Here is a 21,577-nt window from a genome sequence, read left to right as displayed (position 1 = left end):
AATAGCTCATGATCTCTAATAGCACCAACTCAATTCCTTCTTGTTTTCTCTTCTTCTTAGGCAACCATGGCAGTGGCAATATGACGGTGAATTTCTTTCCTTTTTCTCCCTGATCATAATTTTCACATATATCAATAATTTGATCAAGTAAATAATTCATTATCTCTAGTAGCACCAACTTGATTTCTTTTTTATCTCTCTTTCTTCTTCTTTGGCAGCCATGGCAGTAGGGTTGGGATGGTGGGTTTCCTTCATTTTCCTGTCCAACCATAATTTCCACACATCGATCACCGGATCCTGTAAATAGTTTATTATCTTTGACAACACCAACTTAAATTCTTCTTGTTTTTTCTCTTCCTTTAGCAACCATGGTTGTGGTGATGGGACTATGGGTTTCTTGCCATTTTCTTCTTGATCATATAATTCCCACAAATATCGATCATCCATTCAGATGAATAATTCATGATCTCAAATAGCACCACTTGATTTCTTCTTGTTTTCAAAAATCAAATTTGTTTTCCAACATACCTCACGTATGTCGATCTACAAATTTTACTATCGTTCACAAATGATTTTTCTTCCACTAATCCATTAGGTTTTTCATGGTCACAAAATGAATTTAAATGTAGATAATACCTAGTTCATTCAATTGGGAATTTGGTCAGTGTGTAAATAATTTGAGTCATTGTTCATCATTTGCTACCTTTAAAAGGTTCTAAATAACATAGTTACCGCACATATCCATCTTCGATTTAGGTAAATATGGTTCATTATCTCTGACAACACCAACTCGATTTCTTCCTATTTCTGGCAATCTATTTGATTGTTGGATTGCAAGACAAATTTGATTGCCAGAACTAGGATGAAAACGAGTTGGGTTTGTCGAATATAATGAACTATTCATCTAAATCGATGATTGGCATGTGTGGCAACTATATTATTTAGAAGCTTGTAAAGGTAACGAATGAGAACAAATGACTCGAATTATTCACACACTCACCAACCGAGTTCTCTTTCCAATTATGAATTAGGTATTTCGTATTTAAATTTATTTCTTAACCCTCAAAAACTTGATGGAACTGTGGAATAATAAGATTCATTTGTGAATCATAGTAAAATTTTGTGAACGTGTCTTGCCACACGTTCATCTTTCATATTCTCCGACAAGAGAGAAAGCTTACTCCAAATGGCCAGATATGGCCGCCTTCACCACAGCCCCTTCACAGCCGAAGCAACTCTACTCAATCCCTCTCTGTAAGTTCCTTTCCGCTCTCAATTCTTTCAAATTCCACTCTTCATTTCATCTCCTCACTTTCCCACCATCCGATCGAACGAACGGTCCAGATCCCGACCAAGACGGTATAAAAGATATAAAACATATTTAATTTTGGTATATGTTGGCATTACCTACGGCAGCTCCCGACCAAGACGATAGCATATCGACTATTGTAATGGCAGCTCATCGACACCGCGCCCTTAAACTCGTGCCATTAACCACAACGACAAGCAATAGGTTCTACAAGGAAAAGGAAAATGTTCACACATATCAAGAATCATTGCCCAATTCAACGCTCCAGATCGATTTCTTCTAAGAAATTCGATGCTACTTATGGCCAAAGCAGCTAAAACAGATTGAAAAAACAAAATTGTGCATCGTCTTCTTTCAAGTGACAAGCAGCAGCATGGACGGCAATGGAGTTCCTGGCGACAATCGGGAGACGGAGCCCGCCCCTCCGAAGAGTGTTCAAGAGATGTCCGCAGCCGGAGTTGAACCGCCCAAGGAATACATTTGTAGAGACAACAAGTTTGGCCAATTGGACACTTCACCGCCTTTGGCCCCAATTCCTGTGATTGATCTCAGTCTCTTCTCATCTGGAGGGGAAGAAGAAGGTGAGTTGGAAAAGCTGAGGTCAGCTCTGAGCTCTTGGGGCTGCTTCCAGGTTCGGATGATTGATTAATTGCTTTCTTCATCTGGTCTTCGGTACTTCTTTTCCTTTTTTTTTCATTAGCTAGGGTTTACAATTGCTTTGAATCACAGGCGGCGGGCCACGGCATGCCTTCACAATTTCTGGACGAGGTGAGGGAAGTCATCCAAGAATTCTTCAAGTACTCTCGGGGAAGAGAAGAGCAAGTACTCTCGGGCCGCCGGCGAGTCTGAAGGCTATGGATAGGACAAAGTCGTCTCGGAGAAGCAGGTTCTCGACTGGTGTGACCGGTTATCCCTCAGGATCTATCCGGAGGATCAGAGGAAACCAAAGCTCTGGCCGGAAAAACCAGAAGATTTTAGGTACTTCTATCTTCAATCGCATTTGATTTCTCTTTCGTATAAAGGTCAAAAATGTGTTTTTGACAGCCAGATAACAGTCTTAGAAGCGTGGGCCGGTTATACGGAGTAGTGTTAGTTTCTCTTTCGTCTGATGTGTGCGATCCAAGTCCCAGATTAGATGTATGTATAATCAGTCATCTAAAGCAGTGAAGTGATGGATGATTTCAAATTTTTGTGCCTGGAACAACTGTGTTGTGGGAGTCTTCTGTAGTTTCTCCATGAAAGTACAAATTTAGCGGGTTTTACTGTTTTGCAGAGAGAAAATTGTGGAATTCGCAACAAATATCAAGTCTGTAATGGGTATTATATTCAAAGCCATGGCAAGGTCACTGAAATTGGAGGTGGATAGCTTCTCAAAGCAGTTTGGGGAAAGAGCAATCATGCAAGGAAGGTTTATCCTCTACCCACCATGTCCAACACCGAACCAAGTATTTGGGCTTAAAGCTCATTCGGACAGATCAGGGATGACCATTCTGTTGCAAGACAGGGAAGTTCAAGGCCTGCAAGTTCTGAAAGATGATAAATGGCTCACTGTCTCCATAATTCCTTATGCCCTTTTCGTCAACCTTGGTGATCAAATGCAGGTACTCTCTTGCCCTCTGCTTGGTGAAGATTTTTGTGTTTTCAAGTGCTTTTCTCTATTCTGCAGAATTATCAATCAGAATGTGAAATTGTTATCAGCCAATCCCTCGTGAGCAGTCTAGAGGAGAGGTGTTAGTTATATGAATTAATCTATGAACCCCATATAGTTAACTATAGCTTAGTTCTTTTGGGTGAGTATTCATCATGTTATAAGTGGTATTAGAGTTCCCCAGGGATTGCTACCAAGTGTGAGCCATGAAATTGTGTTTAAAACTGATTTGGGTTGCATTGAGATGTAGATTTATAGCCTAACATGGATGTTGGTGGAATTTAAATGAAAGAGTTTGCTACTACCCAATCCCACATTAGTAATCTATTCTAAAAATCTTAGGACATATTATTTTTCCATGAATCCATAATTTGCCTTCAACTAACACTTAGGATATTAAACACGGTATTATAAGTAATATCAAAGCTAACCTAGTCTACTAAAAGGACACCATGAATTATGAAAAAGGGAGTTTGTCATGACCAAATTCTATATGAATAGTCTAGAGGGCATGCCTTAAGTATATTATTTGATTCTATGAATCTAATAGTTACCGACAATAATATTTTTGGGTAAAAACAATAGTGGTATAATATGCCGCTAACAAGAATGAGGAAATGCATTTCAATAAACCATGTTTAGGGATCATTGAGATCTCTTTCAATTTGAACAAAACAAGATGTTGCATTTGGTGGTTAAGAATGCATTTTTACTATTAAAATTGTTTGCTAAATGTATGCAGATAATGAGTAATGGAATATTCAAAAGCCCAATGCATAGGGTGGTGACAAACCCTGAAAGGGGGAAGATAACAGTTGCTATTTTCAATGAGCTAGAGCCAGAAAATGAGATCGGACCTGTTGAAAGTTTGGTGGATAAGAAAAGGCCAAAATTATACAAATCAGTCAAGAATTATGCTAATTTTAATTATGAATGCTTCCAGAAAGGCCTGGTAGCTCTTGATGCTGCCAAAGTTTAATCACTGAAATACTGTAAGTTATGGTTGCTTTGGTGAATGTCAAAAATAAAAAATGCAATTTTGCAATGTTATCTATTTTCTTTTTTTAAGATTACGTGCTATCACTCACGCCCTCGCTGCTCGGCCCCACGGTTCCAACATAAGAGGTAAATCAGGGGATTCAGTAGGCATGATGTTATCTATTCTCAACTATAAGAACTATGCTTATATATGTTAAAAAAAATAAAATAGTTGAGTTTTGAATTAGCCAAATAGACTATTGTAGAATGTTACTGATGATCATAAATGGCAGTCTTGTCATATTCGCTTTGTACTTTCAATTGACAATGACAGAGTTATGAAGAGAGGTCAATGGACGTTTGACGAACTTAAAAATGATTCATCTTTCTGTTATCCTAATTTTCTTGAAGTTGTTCTGATGACTCTGTTGTTGGGTCTTCTATGGCCCGTTAATGCATCTTTTATGCTTACCTAAAGCTACACAAAGAAGTTTTAATTTGCACACATAGTTTAGATGTATTGAATCAACAAGTTGTGCCATGTAAATGCCCTCATTTAGTGACCCACAAAGAAATACATTTCACACATCAAGCTAACAAAGGCTCCACTGATAATACACGCAGGCAAGACAAGTATACAGCGAATTGTTGTACTTTTAATAACAGGACTGAAAGTTTCATAAAAGTCAATTCTAGTCTTTTGACTATAATATTTAGTAACAAGACGAGAGGTATATATCGATCAATTAATCCATCAAGCTTTTGTTTAATCCGATATACCCATTTATTTCCAACAAGATTGCACTTAATTAGTTGGCAGAGGGACAAGGGACCATGTTTGATTGATATGCAAGGCATGAATTTCATCGCGCATAGCATGCTGCCATTCCTCGTAAGGACATGCTTGCTGATACGTTTTTGGTTTGGTTTCAAGATAATTAAGAGAACAAGTAGCCAGGTAAAGGATATTTTGATGCAGTGTTGGCATCATGGCGTTTAAAAGTAGAGGAGCGTAGAATCATAGGTGTACGTTGTAGTTAAATCCACAACTAAATTAAGACTTGGTTGATTAGACAAAATATCGATAAATTAAGTGGTTCATCTCCACTCAGATGTTGGCTTCTTCTGCACAAAAACTAGTAAGATTGCGTTCTCTATAGTTTTTAATTTTGAATTTTAAATTTTGAATTCATTTTTAGTTTTATTTTAGTAGTCTATTTTTAGAAAATTAAAAAGGCATTCTTTTTCAAATTTTAAAAATAATTTTTAATAATATTTTATTTAATAAATTTTATTATTCAGTAAATTAGAAATATTTAATGTTAATATATTATTAAAAAATATATACATTTTAAAGTTAATGAATTTTGTAATATTTTTTCATTATAATAATAAAATATAAATAAATAAATGTGTTTTGAGTTTAGATTTTGTTTTGGATAAAAACATTCAAAACAACTTTTTGTTATTTTGAATTTTTTTTATAATTTTTTTTATTTTCAAAAATATATTTTTAAAAATAACAAAGAGAATGCGTTTTCATTATTTTAGAAAATCAAAAACTAAAAATAACTTAAAAACAACAAAGAAAACACAACCTAATACTCTGGACCTCATCAAGGATGTTTCATTATTTTTCAACAAATTTGTTACCTTCCTTCACTTCATGGTTACGTGATTGCGTTCAATTCTTCATTCTCTGCCTATACATATATATGAACTGATTTTTCAACCAAATGGTTTGTTTTGTTTCGTTCGGTTAGCAAACTAACAGCGTAGATCTAGGAATTTAGAATATATGAGTTAAAAATTAAAAAAGTCAATGTATTGAATTTATATATAACAAAAGTAATTTTTATTTAATTTGAAGTTGTTCTCGACAAAATTTTGAAATATAAAATTTATCTACAATAGAAACTATATCTATTTTCTCAACAAGTTCTCGTTTGATGTTGAGTATTATACAATTAACAAGAAACTCATATGATATGTGTGAACGTAAATGGAGAGAGAGAGAATAGAAAGGATCTAATGGGTTTGAGTATTGGGTCAATTCAAAAAAATTTGATTTGGATCAGATTATGAATATAGTTTGAGACAATATATTTGAATTGGAACTTGAGGAATAAGGGCTAGTTAAAAGAATATGACCTGGTAATTCAAAAATAAAAAATTTAACTAGTCTCAAGTTAACATAAAACCATTAACTTGAATAATTACTAAAATTAAGTTAATTTTAGTAATTATGCAGAGGGTTTTTTTTTTTTAACAATAAGAATAAGCAATCATCTTCTATAAACACGAAGATAATAAACATATTTTTAATATTCAAAAACACACATAAAAATTTACACTAGAAAGATTTTAATTTTATCTAAAAAAGGCAACTATAAACTAAGAGGATGGGTTATGGTAATTTTATAATTCTTAATTACCTTATGATTAGTGACAAATTCAAGCTGTAAAAATATCTTAAGATGGATTAAAATTTTATATACCTTACCCTTGTGTTGACTTCATCCACTTAGGGCATAACAGTAGTCTTGACCAGAACATAGTATTGGTATTTGAAGTAATTTGAAAGTTGCTCTCAACCAAGGATTATATAATTTTTTTATCAATTTTTATTTTTAACTTTAATATTTTGGTTAATCAAATTGAAGGCTGCACAGGTGGTGCAAAATGAATATAAACCATCAAGCATTTGATATTCTAATAAAAACTCTAATTACTTCATCATTTTTATCATATTTTCTTTATAAAATTTTTGACAAAATAATATTTATTATAAAAAGAAGTAATTTTTTTTTAAAAAAGTATGTGTAGATTAAATTCAAATATGAGTGGAAATCGAGCAGGACAAGAGCAGGTACTACAAGAAAATCTGGGACTTCTTTGATTTTGAAGCTCCACATTTGACTCCAATATTGTTCTTTGTCATCAGCAATCACACTGTACATCCTAAACGTGTAATAGTATGGCAACAACAAACTAAGATTTCTTGAATTTCGATAATTTTATTAGGGCCTATTTCGTACTAATGCAAAACAACTAAGTGCTTGATAACATTATTATAACAACAAACTACTTAAGAAAAAAGTTTAGTAGGATATACATACAACAACATTATTACTTCACTGGGGTGATTATCAATATTTATGAAGGAAACCAATTTTGATTCTCTAGATATTATCCACAACTAAGTAATAGCTAGAGGTGATGAAAACCTCAATAACATGGAACCATACTCGTCTCTAATGGGGATTTATATACAAAATTCCCGCAATAGCTTGTAAAATAGCTATGTAAGACCCTACAAAGCTGGTATAAAGTGTCCATGTCGATAAAATTTGATACCGCATGACTTGCATTATTATTGGCTGATGGAACTGATGGAGGTGAATCTGTGCAATTATTTGGTAATGGTTCTCCAAAAAGAAATGGATTCTCAATATAGCTACTTGAGTCGAAAGTTCCAAATTGGTTCGTTGCCTGAGGTATCATTCCATTAAAGTTGTTGTAAGACACATTGAACGTCCCCAGTGAGTATAGATCAGTAAGCTGAGAAGGGATATTCCCATTGAAGTTGTTGTGAGAAAGATCCAAGCTCTCTATATCTGTAACTTGGAAAATGTTGTTGGGATTCCTCCAATTAAGTTGTTGTAGGAGAGGTTCAATGCTTTGATTTTGCTAAGGTTGCCAATTTCAGGTGGTATGCGACCAGCTAATTTGTTGTTAGAGAGATCAATTGCTGAAAAAAGTAATAGAGGCTCTCTTGTGAAGAGCAAGGCTATTCCTTTGGTTGTGAACTCCACATGTGATGAGAAAAATGTTTCATTTGCGAGCAAGATGTATATGTTGATACCAAGCATTGAGTAACCACGACGACTATAAATCATTAGGTTATTCTTTAAGGGTGCTTCCACAATTTGACTGGTTGGACGTAACAACAATCCTAATTCATTTTCTTTATCAAATGTGATATTATTCAAGTAACTAGGAATGTTGCTCGAAAACTTATTGGAAGAAAGATCAATCAACATTAATCTAGACAAGTGGCAAATTTGATATGGGATATTACTTTCAAAGTGGTTATTTTTCAATATAAGAATGCTTAACCAGGAAAGACTATCGATCCAATTTGGAATGCTACCATTAAAATGGTTATTTGAAAGTTCTATTATTATTAAGTTGTTCATTAATTGATGGAACACCTCCGAAAATGGTCCATTTAGCCTATTATTGGACAATTGAATTTGCTTTAGGTCTTCCACATTGAAGTAAGACGGTATTGTCCCAGTGAAATTGTTGTCAGAAAGATCCAATAGTTGTAGTCCATCAAATTGACAAAACTCAACAAGAAACACACCTTTAAGATGATTATGGCTAAGATTCAACATTTTCAAGCCACTACTATTGGATAAGTAGCGTGGGATTTCTGTGAACTTATTATCATCCAAAAGCAACAACCATAAGTTTGGTAAGTTATTTTGAAAGGGTAGCATAGGGCCTGTCAAGTTGTTGCTTGATAGCTTCAGCACTTCCAAGAAGCTACAACCCATTACCAAATGTATAGGAATTTTACTAGATAATTGGTTATTTGACAAGTCTAGAATAGATAGAGAGGTCATGTTACCTAATGAAGATAGAATCACGCCTTCAAATTTATTTCTAGACATGTTTAGTAATTTTAACATAGGGAAAGAATTACCAATCTTGTATGGGATGACACCATAGAAATCATTGTTGGAGATATCTAATGTTACAAGTTCTGTCATTGGAGATGAGGGCAATCGAAAAGGTTTAGAAATTGAATTCTTTGTCAAGGTAAGCGTTAGTAGTCCAGTATTATTCTCCAACAACCACCTTGGTAATATTCCTCCAAACTTAAATCCAGAGAGCTCAACCATTTTGAGTTGATTTTGATAGTAGAAAATTTTGGGTAGAGAAATGGGAGTGTTTCTCCCATGTTCAGAACTAGAAAGATGGATTTGAAGCAATTGAAAACTTGGGGCTGAACTAAGAATGTCCTGTTCTTCCAAAAGTATGTTGTTGACACTTTCCAGGACTATAAGTTTGGAGAGGTTGTAATATGACTTGAATGAGATTGGGACTAGAAATTTGTTCTTTGATTTTGAAGCTCCAAATTTGTCTCCAATATTGTTCTTTGTCATCAACAATCACACTTACATCCTAAACGTGTAATAGTATGGCAACAACAAACCAAGACTTCTTTAATTTTGATAATTTATGAGGGCCTATTTCATACTAACAACAAGTGCATTGATAACATTATTATAACAACAAACTACCTAAGAAAGAAGTTTAGTAGGATATACATACAACACTATTACTTCATTGGGGTGATTATTAATATCTACGAAGGAAACCAAGTTTGATTCTCCACATATTATCCACAACAAAATAGTAGATAGAGGTGATGAAAACCTCAACAACATGGAACCATACCTGTCTCCAATGTGGATTTATATACAAAATTCCCACAGTTGCTAGTAAAATAACTATGTAAGACCCTGCAAAGCTCATATAATAAGTGTCTGCATCGATAAAGTCGGATACCATTCTTGCATTATTATTGACTGATGGAGCTGATGGAACTGATAGAGATGAATCTATGCAATTATTTGGTAATGGTTCTCCACAAAGAAATGGATTCTCAATATAGCTACTTGAGTTGAAAGTTCCAAATTGGTTCGTTGCTTGAGGTATCCTTCCACTGAAGTTGTTGTAAGACACATTGAACATCCCCAGTGAGTGTAGATCAGTAAGCTGAGAAGGGATATTCCCATCCAAGTTGTTGTGAGAAAGATCCAAGCTCTCTATATTCTGTAACTTGGAAAATGTTGTTGGGATTCCTCCAATCAAATTGTTGTGGGAAAGGTTTAGTGCTTTGATTGTGCTAAGGTGGCCAATTTCAGGTGGTATGTGGCCAACTAATTTGTTTTTGGAGAGATCAATTGCTGAAAAATGGGATAGAGTCTCTCCTGTGAAGTGCAAGGCCATTCCTTTGGTTGTGAACTCCACTTGTAATAAGAAAAGTGCTCAATTTGAGAACAAGATGTTACCTATGCTGATACCAAGCATTGAGTAACCACGACGACTATAAATCATTAGGTTAAGCTTTAAGGGTGCTTCCACAATTTAACTGGTTGGACGTATCAACAATCCTAATTCCTTTTCTTTATCAAATGTGATATTATTCAAGCAACTAGGAATGTTGCCCGAAAACTTATTGGAAGAAAGATCAATCAACATTAATCTAGACAAATGACAAATCTGATCTGGGATATTACTTTCAAAGTGGTTATTTTTCAAGATAAGAATGCTTAACCAGGAAAAACTGTCAATCCAATTTGGAATGCTGCCATTAAAATGGTTATTTGAAAGTTCTATTATTTTTAAGTTGTTTATTAATCGATGAAACACCTCAGGAAATGGTCCATTTAGCATATTATTGGATAGATGAATTTGCTCTAGGTTTTCCACATTGAAGCAAGATGGTATTGTCCCAGTGAAATTGTTGTCAGAAAGATCCAATAGTTGTAGTCCATCAAATTGACAAAACTCAACAGGAAACATACCTCCAAGATGATTATGGCTAAGATTCAACATTTGCAAGCCACTACTGTTGGATAAGTAGTGTGGGATTTCTGTGAACTTATTATCATCCAAAAGTAACAGCCATAAGTTTGGCAAGTTATTTTGAGGGGGTAGTATAGGGCCTGTCAAGTTGTTGCTTGATAGTTTTAGCACTTCCAAAAAGCTACAACCCATTACCAAATGTACAGGAATTTTACTGAATAATTGATTATTTGACAAGTCTAGAATAGATAGAGAGGTTATGTCACCTAATGAAGATGGAATCATGCCTTCAAAGTTATTTCTAGACATGTTTAGCAATTTTAACTTGGGGAAAGAACTACCAATCTTGTATGGGATGGCACCACAAAAATTGTTGTTGGAGATATCTAATGTTACAAGTTCTGTCATTGGAGATGAGGGCAATTGGAAAGGTTTAGAAATTAAATTCTTTGTTAGGGTAAGTGTTAGTAGTCTAGTATTATTCTCCAACAACCACCTTGGGAATGTTCCTCCAAAATCAAATCCAGAGAGCTTAACCATTTTGAGTTGATTTTGATAGTAGAAAAATTTGGGCAGAGACATCGAAGTGTTTCTCCCATGTTCAGAACTAGAAAGATGGATTCGAACCAATTGGAAACTTGGGGCTGAGCCAAGAATGTCCTCTTCTTTCAAAAGAATGTTGTTGACACTTTCCAGGACCATAAGTTTGGAGAGGTTGTAATATGACTTGAATGAGATTGGGACTAGAAATTTGTTATTTGAAAGCCTAAGATATTCTAAGGATATGATATTGGCAAGAGGAGACAATGCAATGTTCCCCTTAAATTGGTTGTGAGAGATATCTAGAAACCTAAGAGATGTCAAGTTTCCCAAGCACCAAGGCAACTGACCCCCTAGTCCATTAGAGCTCAAGTCAATCTCTTGAAGAGTCTTCAATTCACACAAACCTTGAGAAAAATAAAAGTGAGTTAGACACTTATCAAGAACAACATGTAAACATCTCTCAATTTATGTCAGATTACTAATTTGTTAAATAAAAAAAAATATCTTTTGTTTTCTTTACCTTGATGAGAGGGCAGGGTCCCAATAAGTCCTGACCAAGTCAATGACAAAACTTGAAGTGATGTCAGGGCACCAATATTTGAAAGAAAATCATTAGGTAGGGTAGCACCCTCCAAGTATAATTCTTCCAAGTGGCTCACGTTTGCTAAGTCTATATAACGAGAAAAACATTGAACAAATGCGCGATAAGAAAGATTTATGTTTAAGCTAAAGATCTAAAACACGAGGAAAACACTATTCAAAATTTCTAGTAATTAAAATTTTTGATTATTTTTACTAATATATCAAATGCATGCTCATTTGTATTGATCCCTATAATTGTGCCAAGTAATTGTTAAAGGATAGTTTAACTCGAGATGAATTGAAAAGTATTTTTATTACAAGCTCATTAAATAATGAAATTGGAAATAGTATACATTAGGTTTGAAGCATAGCACATTAATTGGAGAATGTAATTGCATTTTCATTATTTTAGCCACATGATATACAATGATAATGATTTTATTGATAAATTCTAATAGAAAGTGTTACATACCTTGAATAGAAATACTTTCATTCATGTAGTTCCAAGACAAATCCAATACTTTCAATGAAGAAAATTCTTTTAGAGAAGACCATATGATATTGGTTATGAAATTATCAGATAAATCAAGAACTTGTAGATTCGTCAATTTTGATTCCTGGTTCCGACCTGTTCAATTAGTAATCAAATTTGAAATTAAAGTACGAAAATAACCTTAAAATCTTCAATTAAGAGGAAAGATGAAATTATAGCTTTCAACAATACTAATTTCAAATAAATATATATATGTTCCTAGGTGCACGTGCGCACATGGATTCTTTTATATTTTTGAATGATGGCATTAAAAGTGGTAGATTCAAAAATTTTGTACAGTAGAGGCATAATTTATAAATTTAAAATTATTATGCACAAAAGTTATAATTTGTAAAGCCTCATTTCACAAAAAATATATATATTTTTTCAAGATATATTAATTAAATACAACAAAAATATCTCTCTTTGTACAATACACACATATGCACAGTGATACCTAAAAAAAAGGTCTATATGCCCAGGAGAGGTTATGTAGTGAAACTTTTATTCTTATATTGAAAATATAAAAGGTCAATATTTTATATTTATAACTCATAATATTTATCCTATTATATATGTCTTACAAACATTTACATTTATTTTAAAATTAAATTATATTTTATCTCAAAACTCAATGCTACCGATGAAACTTCAAAATCTCAACAATTATGTATTAAAGAAAAATAATAAACATATTAATCATGAAACTTTTATTCTTAACTCAACCCCCTTGTGAGTTATAATTAATGTCGAAAAATCTCGTGCAAGAGAAAAAACAAAGAAACATTAAAATACAAATATACAAAGAAGCATTAGAATAAAGAAATATTAGAGCTCATAACTCTCTTTCTCATTAAAGGGATATTTAATTTTGTAAAAAATTATTTTAACTTACTTGTCAAATCAACTGAGCTTCCCAATCTATTATCTCTAAGATTTAGAGACTTTAAAGATGAAATTCCACCAATAAATTCTAGAATTTTGGAGTTATTGATGTTGTTATAACTTAAATCAAGAACTTCAAGATTGGTCAATATAGAAAGTTTTTTGAAACCTGTAAAAGAGAAGAATTAGTAAATAGTTTTATCTAAACTTCAAGGAGTAAGAAATGAAAATGAATAATAAAAAATACAAAAGATTATTGAATACAAATGTTAATTACAACTCCCCTCCAAAGAGCAAAAGAGTATCGAAATTATTAGTTTCTAGTAACAATAACCTCATACAAGCAGAAAATCAAAGACAAAATATATGTAGCCAATTAAACAAATTAAAGCAACAATTAAAGAAGTTGCTGCCTTGCTTACACAATTTTAAATTTTTGATATCCTATTTTATGTAAATTCTCTTGGGCAGTGAATTCAGTCTGTTATAAATAAACTAACTTGTCAACATTTTATATCCATAACTCAGAATATTTATCTTATTATATATGTATTACAAATATTTATATTTATTTTAAAATTAAATTATATTTTATCTCAAAACTTAATCCTATAGACCAATGTATGTTCTCTAATATGCTTGGACTTTTTAAAAACACAAGAAAAAAAATAAAAAATGTACAAGAATTGCTTGGTTATAATTTAAAAAAATTGGTTTGACAAACACTTAATTGCATATATAAGTGAATTTACTAGTCCAATCAAAGGATCTTGTATATCATTTTCTCCAAGGCATAAAATCTTCAAAGATGAAATTCCAGCAATAAATTTTAGAATAATAGAGTTATTGAAGGCATTCCAACTCAAATCAAGAATTTTAAGATTGAATAGCATGGAATATCTTTTCCAACCTAAAAAAAAAATTAAGTGATTATTCTTATCAAAATCTCAATAATTAAGTATAAAAGAAAGATAATAAATATATTAATCATGAAGTTTCTATTCTTAACTCAACCCACTTGTGAGTTATAATTAACATCAAAAAATCTCATCCAAGAGAAGAAACAAAGAACAATTAAAATACCAATATAAAAAGAAGCATTGAAACAAAGAAGCATTAGAGTTCATAACTCTCTTTCTCATTGAAAGAATATTTAATATTGTAAAAAATTACTTTAACTTGGATATGATCATATAATTTAACTTACTTGTCAAATCAACCGAGCTTCCCAAGCTATTATCTTAAAGATTTAGAGACTTTAAAGATGAAATTTCACTAATAAATTCTAGAATTTTGGAGTTATTGATGTTGTTAGAACTCAAATCAAGAACTTCAAGATTGGTCAACATAGAAAGTTTTTTAAAACCTGTAAAAGAGATAGAATTAGTCAATAGTTTTGTCCAAACTTCAAGGAGTAAGAAATGAAAACAAATAATGAAAAATACAAAAGATTATTGAATATAAATATTAACTACAACTCCCCTCAAAAAAGAAAAAGAGTATCGAAGTTATTAATTTCCAATAACAATAGCTTTATATAAGTAGAAAATCAAATTAATTGAAAAATATTTTTTTTACATGCTCATTAATAATGAAATTGGGAATAGTATACATTATGTTCGGAACATAGCACATTGGAGAATGTAATTACATTATCATTATTTTAGCCACATGATTGTCACGACCCGAAATCTGGTATGTCATGACCGGCACTAATCCCTAGGCCCAGCGGCCCCAAAATGGACTAGTAAGCCTCTTCTCTAGCTCGATTTGAATAAAACAATATTACTGACAAGATATAGAACATGAATAAAATACCAATTCACCTTCTAACATAATATCTCAATATTTCATATACAGCAGCTGTACAAAATAAGAATATCTATCACACTGCTGTCAATAATACATACCCGATCCCGTATCTCGGGCCCTTGGCACAATTATGTGCCAACAAAAATAAAGACAAAACATCAGACTCTACAATATGGGTATGTCTCCACAGAGCATCCTATAATACATCCGAAATCAAAAGAGGGTATGACATCATACCAGAAGATCTGCTGGACCAATAATCAAAAGGAGAATTCCCTGAAAATATTTTTAATAAAACGAGGTGAGTCTTGTGGACTCGCGAGTATAAGGTATGTCATGCCCACTAGGAGAGTATACAATAAAATGCTAGGATGATCATCATGAGTATAATAACGTAATAACAGTATAAACAGTGGAATTATAAACCATAAGTTAAATAATTTGAGATTTCAAAGAAAAACATAGTGTAGGAAAAATAGGTGCTTAAAGACAACCCCCATAAGTTGTTCCCTAACCACCCAAGTCCCCTATACTTTTGTATGAGATGCATGCACTGATTCTGAGGACACACTAGTAGAAACTGGCCTAACGCCTATATACACATGCACACAAGTATATATATCGGCACATACATCATCATCACACAATATCATCATAAAGGCCCACGTGATAGCAGTGCTGAAACATACTATCCGTGTCTCTCATGGCCTTGGCATGCCAAGCCTCACAGTACCATGATCTTTTCCTGCTGTGAGTCACCAGGGAATCTACTAGATAGTCCTCTAATAATAATGCAAATAATACCCTAATTTATGCACAAGTCATAATCATTTATCATTTCATGTGGTGCCTAAAATACACCATATCATTCAATAATTCACATTCTCAAAACAAGAAATCAATTAGGGTATCTTTCAGTTTATGTCTCTCCCAGTAGGATGAAAATATTTCATGCAAATTAGAAACATTTAAGAGTATTTTTCTATGATCCGCATATAAAAATCATGTACGAGTTATGCATATAAAAATTTATACAAGGTTATAATATTTATGAATAAAACAGTATATACGTGCATAATATAAGGTAATCATAACATATCCTGTCTACTCGCCTGGGAAATGATGACTCAAGTCCGAGTCTGGGGAGAAGATCGAACAAAATCCTGAGAATCTGAGCCTACAATAAATAGAATGGGGTGTCACATTTAGGTAACAAGAATAACGACGTAAAGAAATTACCGAAAATCCTAACCATTGCCTAACACCCTAAATCGATTATTTGGTACCTTGGCCCGCGCAATATTCAAATCTGGCGTCATGGAATTCGTCGAGCTAAGCCATCGACTACGTCATCATGTCTCGCTTTGCTTGCTACGCGTAAGTGTATAGTGGAACTACACACCCACTTATAGGCTGCAATATCATAATATATATATATATATATTTACCCATAAACTAGTTTTCTTTTAATATAGATAATATATTTTTTTATCTAAATTCCTCCTTTATCAAAAATACATACATATATATATTTATAACTAAATTGATAAATTTTCTTGAAAACTTAATAATTAATTAATAATTTAATAAATGGTTTAAAAGGAATAAATTGCAATATTCTAGCCTCAGATAAAAGGAATCCATCAGAAATCAGGATTCGAAATAAACCCACGTCATCATCATAGGCTAGCCTAGAACGCACTCAGGGTCAGTCTTACTCGGCCTCGGGTCGTCTAATAGGGCTTCATCCTTAGGACTCCGATCAACAAAATGACTCGCCAATCATATCGCCAATTCTAGGAGACCTAAAGAGAACCCAAATTAAACTGACATCGATATCCCGAGTAGGACCAACCTAACCAAGTCATCCTAGGTTCCCGGACAAGCGACAAGGGAGAACAAGCCGAGTGGGCCAGCCCAAGGGCTGCCACAACTGGGTCAGTCATGCCCAACACATTGGGCCATCCTAAAACCCAATCGGGCCCCGCCATCCTAGGCTAAAACCTATCCCGACATGCCCAACCCCAAAAGCCCTCATTTCCTTTTTCCTTATATTTTTTTTTTTTTTTTTATTTCCTTTTATTCTTTTTCCTTTCTTTTCTTTTCTTTTCTTTTCTTTCTTTTTCTTTTCCTTTTTTTTTTTCTTTTCTTTCCAACACACTGCCACCGCCGGCGACCGCCGCCGGCCGGCCAAAAATGGCCGACCAATATACCGATACGAAGCCCTCGCCACGAATATCAACATATATTAAAATGAAACCCATCGGACGGTCAGATCTTACTAGATCTGAGATTTAATTTTCGGCCGAAAATAGGGGCGAATCTGGCCGTCGCCGTTCGCCGGCCGCCGGCCATTTTTTCGACGATCAGAAACTACCCCGAGGTGCGCAACACTAAGGAGAGCAACATATCCAAAAATGAGAAAGATCGGACGGCTAGATCTTCGTAGATCTAGAGTCGAAGTTTCGGCCAAAAAGAGAAAAAATACTGCCAACGTCGCCGGCCATCGTGGCCGGCGATTTCCAGCGATCCAAGACCGCCACCCAACCCTCTTAAGCAAACCGACCATCATATCCAAGAATCACAAAAATCCAACGGTTGGATCTTCGTAGATCTAACCTCAAACATTCGGCCAACAAGCCCCATCGCGCCTCAAGCCTCATTTCACGAAAACAACAAGCAAAACAGAGAGGATGAAGCCAAAATACTTACCTCCTTGTAGATCGGGGGCACTTTAACGGTGAAAGCGAAGTCGGATCAACGATCGAACGGCCGGATCGCTTGGAATCGAAGAAAATCCGAGAGGAAATCAAGAGAAAATAAAAGAGAGAGAGAGAGAGAGATTTTCTGATTTGGGGGGGGGCTGCCGAGCGCCTCCCCCTTTTCTTTTTATATTTTTGTTTTTTTTTTTTAATTATTATATATATAATTTAATTAATTTAATTAATTTAATTAATTTTTTTGGATCTTTACATTCTCCCCCCCTTATAAAAATTCGTCCTCGAATTTCACGGAAACAAATAAGGATATTTCTCTTTCATAGCATCTTCCATCTCCCAAGTGGCCTCACCCTCACTATGGTGGCTCCATTGAACTTTAACAGAAGCTATTTCTTTAGATCTAAGCTTTCTGACCTGCCTATCTAAGATCTTAACAGGTTGTTCTTCATATTGCAAGCTTGGTTGGATCATAGTGGGTGCTGTCGGGGGCAAAACATGAGAGGGGTCTCCAATAACCCCGCGTAGCATCGACACATGAAATACAGGGTGCACTCCAACCATCGACGGTGGTAGTGCCAACTCATAAGCTACATTCCCAATCCGCCTAAGGACTCGAAAAGGTCCAACATACCGGGGACTGAGCTTACCTCTCCTCCCAAACCTCACTACCCCCTTCATAGGCGATACTCTAAGGTACACCAAATCATCAACTGCAAACTCTAAGGGTCGACGCCTACGATCTGCATACGACTTCTGACGACTCTGAGCTGTCAAAAGCCTATCACGAATTACTTGGACGATCTCCATGCTTTGGCCAACCAGATCTGGGCCAATAAGTCGTCTCTCACCAACCTCAAACCAACCTAAGGGTGACCTACATCGTCGACCATATAGCGCCTCGTAAGGTGCCATTTGAATGCTAGATTGATAGCTATTGTTATATGCAAATTCGACATACGGCAAATTCTTCTCCCAACTACCCTTGAAATCAAGGGCACATGCTCTAAGCATGTCCTCAAGTATCTGGATAGTCCTCTCCGATTGGCCATCCGTCTGGGGGTGAAACGCAGTACTCAATGCTAACTGCGTACCCAAAGCCTCGTGAAATGAGCCCCAATACCGAGAGGTAAATATGGACCCTCGATCAGAAATAATAGAAATGGGTACTCCGTGATACCGTACAATCTCATGAATGAACTTCTGAGCTAACTGAGAGGCAGTAAATGACGTACGTACAGCAATAAAACGAGCTGTCTTCGTTAGGCGATCTACCACTACCCATACTGAATCATGTCCCGCAGGGGACCTCGGTAATCCTGTAACCATATCCATGGTAATATGTTCCCATTTCCATTCTGGAATTGGGATGCTCTCCAACAAACCTCCTGGCCTCTTATGCTCTGCCTTCACTTGCTGACAGACTTGGCAAGTTAGACACGTACGAGCAACATCTTCCTTAAGGCGTGGCCACCAAAACAATTGCTTTAGGTCCTGGTACATCTTGGTAGTCCCTGGGTGAATGGAAAATCGAGAGTGATGAGCCTCCCTAAGGATCCTACTCCTCAACTCGTCCACCTCGGGGACACAAAGCCGAGTCCTGAATCTCAACACTCCAGAAGAGTCCATAGAAAAATCCAACGCCTTACCTTCTCCGACATCTTTAATGATCTTGGCTAAACTAGGGTCCTTAACTTGAACCGCCTTAATCTCCTCCATCAAAGCAGACCTAAGCTCGATGTGCGCCAAAAATCCCCAAGATTCAGATATCTCTAAACGTGCACCACTCCGCTCTAAACTATGTAACTGCTCTACTAACGGTCTCCTCCAACTAGAAATATGAGCAAGGCTACCCATAGACTTTCTACTCAAGGCATCTGCTACTACGTTAGCCTTTCCTGGGTGGTACAAAATATGGATATCATAGTCCTTAAGGAGTTCCATCCACCTACGCTGTCTCAAATTCAGGTCCCGCTGGTCAAAAATGTACTTAAGACTCTTATGATCTGTGAACACCTCACAAGTCTCGCCGTACAAGTAATGCCGCCATATCTTGAGAGCAAATACTACGGCAGCCATCTCGAGGTCATGAGTAGGATAGTTCTGCTCATGTTTCTTCAACTGCCTAGAAGCATAAGCAATAACTCTCCCACACTGCATCAACACACATCCTAATCCAACCCTTGACGCATCACAGTACACAGCATAACCCCCATTCCCTGATGGTAGGGTCAACACTGGCGCTGTAGTCAAACGTCGCTTCAACTCATTGAAGCTTTGCTCACATGCATCTAACCACTCAAACTTTACATTCTTTTGGGTGAGACGCGTCATCGGCGCTGCAATCTTAGAAAAATCCTTCACAAAGCGACGGTAGTATCCTGCTAAACCTAGGAAACTACGTATCTCGGTGACTGTAGTGGGTCTAGGCCACTGAGCCACAGCCTCTATCTTCTTTTGGTCCACCTGGATCCCTTGACTAGACACAACATGCCCCAAAAAGCCAACACTCTCTAGCCAGAACTCACACTTTGAAAACTTGGCATACAACTCATTCTCACGAAGGGCTTGTAAAACCGTCCTAAGATGGTGCTCATGCTCAACATCACTCCTCGAGTACACCAATATGTCATCTATGAATACAATGACAAATCTATCCAAGAAAGGTCGAAATACTCTATTCATCAAATCCATGAATGCTGCCGGGGCATTGGTCAACCCGAAGGACATCACCAAAAACTCGTAATGCCCATACCGAGTGCGAAAGGCAGTCTTGGGAACATCCTGATTCCTGATCCTCAATTGATGGTATCCTGATCTTAAATCAATTTTAGAAAATCGCCTCGCGCCTTGCAATTGATCAAATAGGTCATCAATGCGTGGCAACGGGTATTGGTTACGGATAGTGACTTTGTTTAGTTGACGATAGTCGATACAAAGTCTCAAACTCCCATCCTTCTTCTTCACAAATAGCACTGGCGCACCCCATGGCGACGTGCTAGGCCTAATAAAGCCCTTATCTAAGAGTTCTTGTAATTGATCCTTTAACTCCTTCAATTCCGCTGGGGCCATTCTATACGGGGGTATTGAAATAGGTCGAGCCTCCGGTATTAGGTCGATACAAAACTCAATCTCCCGATCGGGTGGTAATCCCGGAAGCTCCTCGGGAAAAACGTCTGGAAACTCACACACTACCGGGACTCCACTAACCTCCCCAACTGATCGATCACACTCTCTCACGACTGCCAAGAACCCCTCACAACCTCTGCCCAACATACGTTGCGCCTTTATAGCTGATATCAACATGCTAGCCCCTCGAGTCCTATCCCCTTGGATATAAAACGAATCCTCACCGGGAATATTAAAGTAAACGCGTTTCTGACGACAATCTAGGCTAGCGTGGCATGAAGCTAACCAATCCATACCTAAAATGACATCAAACTCCATAGGACCGAGTAAAATAAGATCTGCTAACGTATCCCTACCCACGAGAGAAACAACACAAGCCCGATACTCTCGCTCTACCTGTAGGGCATCACCCACAGGAGTTCCCACTAACATGGGCTCGCCTAGAGGAGTGGCACTTACTCCCAGACAGGGAGCAAATTGCCGCGATACAAACGAATGCGTCGCCCCGGGATCAAATAGCACGTGTGCACTGTGACCACAGATATGAACCGTACCTGTCACCACCTGATTGGATGCCTGGGCATCCTGAGTAGTCATATGATAGACCCTCGGCTGACCCTGTGGGCCATGTCCCCCTCGAGGCTGGGGAGCGCTGCTCTGAGCTCTAGATGTCGGCTGCTGAGCTGGAGCCTGTCGTCCTGGAGGGCCTCGCCCTAGCTGTGAACAATCCCTCTGGATGTGACCTGACTGTCCACACCTAAAGCATGTAATCGGGGCCTTCGCATACCTGCACACCCCTGAGTGTCTCTTCTTACATGTCGGACATAGGGGCCTCTCTT

At 36.1% G+C, this 21,577-nt stretch overlaps 4 protein-coding genes and 1 pseudogene across 5 annotated transcripts in view; 2 read left to right on the top strand and 3 right to left on the bottom strand.

Annotated features, from left to right (window-relative positions):
* Positions 1-21,577, top strand: part of LOC127805906 (protein SRG1-like) — a 104,813-nt gene that overhangs the window by 39,219 nt on the left and 44,017 nt on the right. The gene's annotated exons all lie outside the window — the stretch shown is intronic.
* The window catches only part of LOC127805901 (receptor-like protein 56), an 81,978-nt gene that overhangs the window by 34,141 nt on the left and 26,260 nt on the right, over positions 1-21,577 (bottom strand). The window lies entirely within an intron of this gene.
* Positions 1,683-4,182, top strand: LOC127805908 (protein SRG1-like; annotated as a pseudogene).
* LOC127805913 (receptor-like protein 56) lies at positions 2,838-10,089 on the bottom strand. Its single transcript, XM_052342757.1, has 2 exons — positions 9,405-10,089; positions 2,838-2,969 (listed from the first exon to the last, which is right to left on the bottom strand). Exons 1-2 carry the CDS (start codon positions 9,957-9,959, stop codon positions 2,901-2,903), a joined length of 624 nt encoding a protein of 207 aa, XP_052198717.1. The 5' UTR covers positions 9,960-10,089; the 3' UTR covers positions 2,838-2,900.
* On the bottom strand, positions 7,105-9,363 carry LOC127805902 (receptor-like protein 56). The gene has a single exon (XM_052342746.1). It carries the CDS (start codon positions 9,107-9,109, stop codon positions 7,547-7,549), a length of 1,563 nt encoding a protein of 520 aa, XP_052198706.1. The 5' UTR covers positions 9,110-9,363; the 3' UTR covers positions 7,105-7,546.

This window comes from Diospyros lotus, chromosome 7 (genome assembly GCF_014633365.1).
Source record: "Diospyros lotus cultivar Yz01 chromosome 7, ASM1463336v1, whole genome shotgun sequence".
In the NCBI taxonomy this organism is placed as follows: Eukaryota; Viridiplantae; Streptophyta; class Magnoliopsida; order Ericales; family Ebenaceae; genus Diospyros; species Diospyros lotus.
Note: the sequence above shows the minus strand (reverse complement) of the source record. Positions and strands in the feature narration are given on the sequence as shown.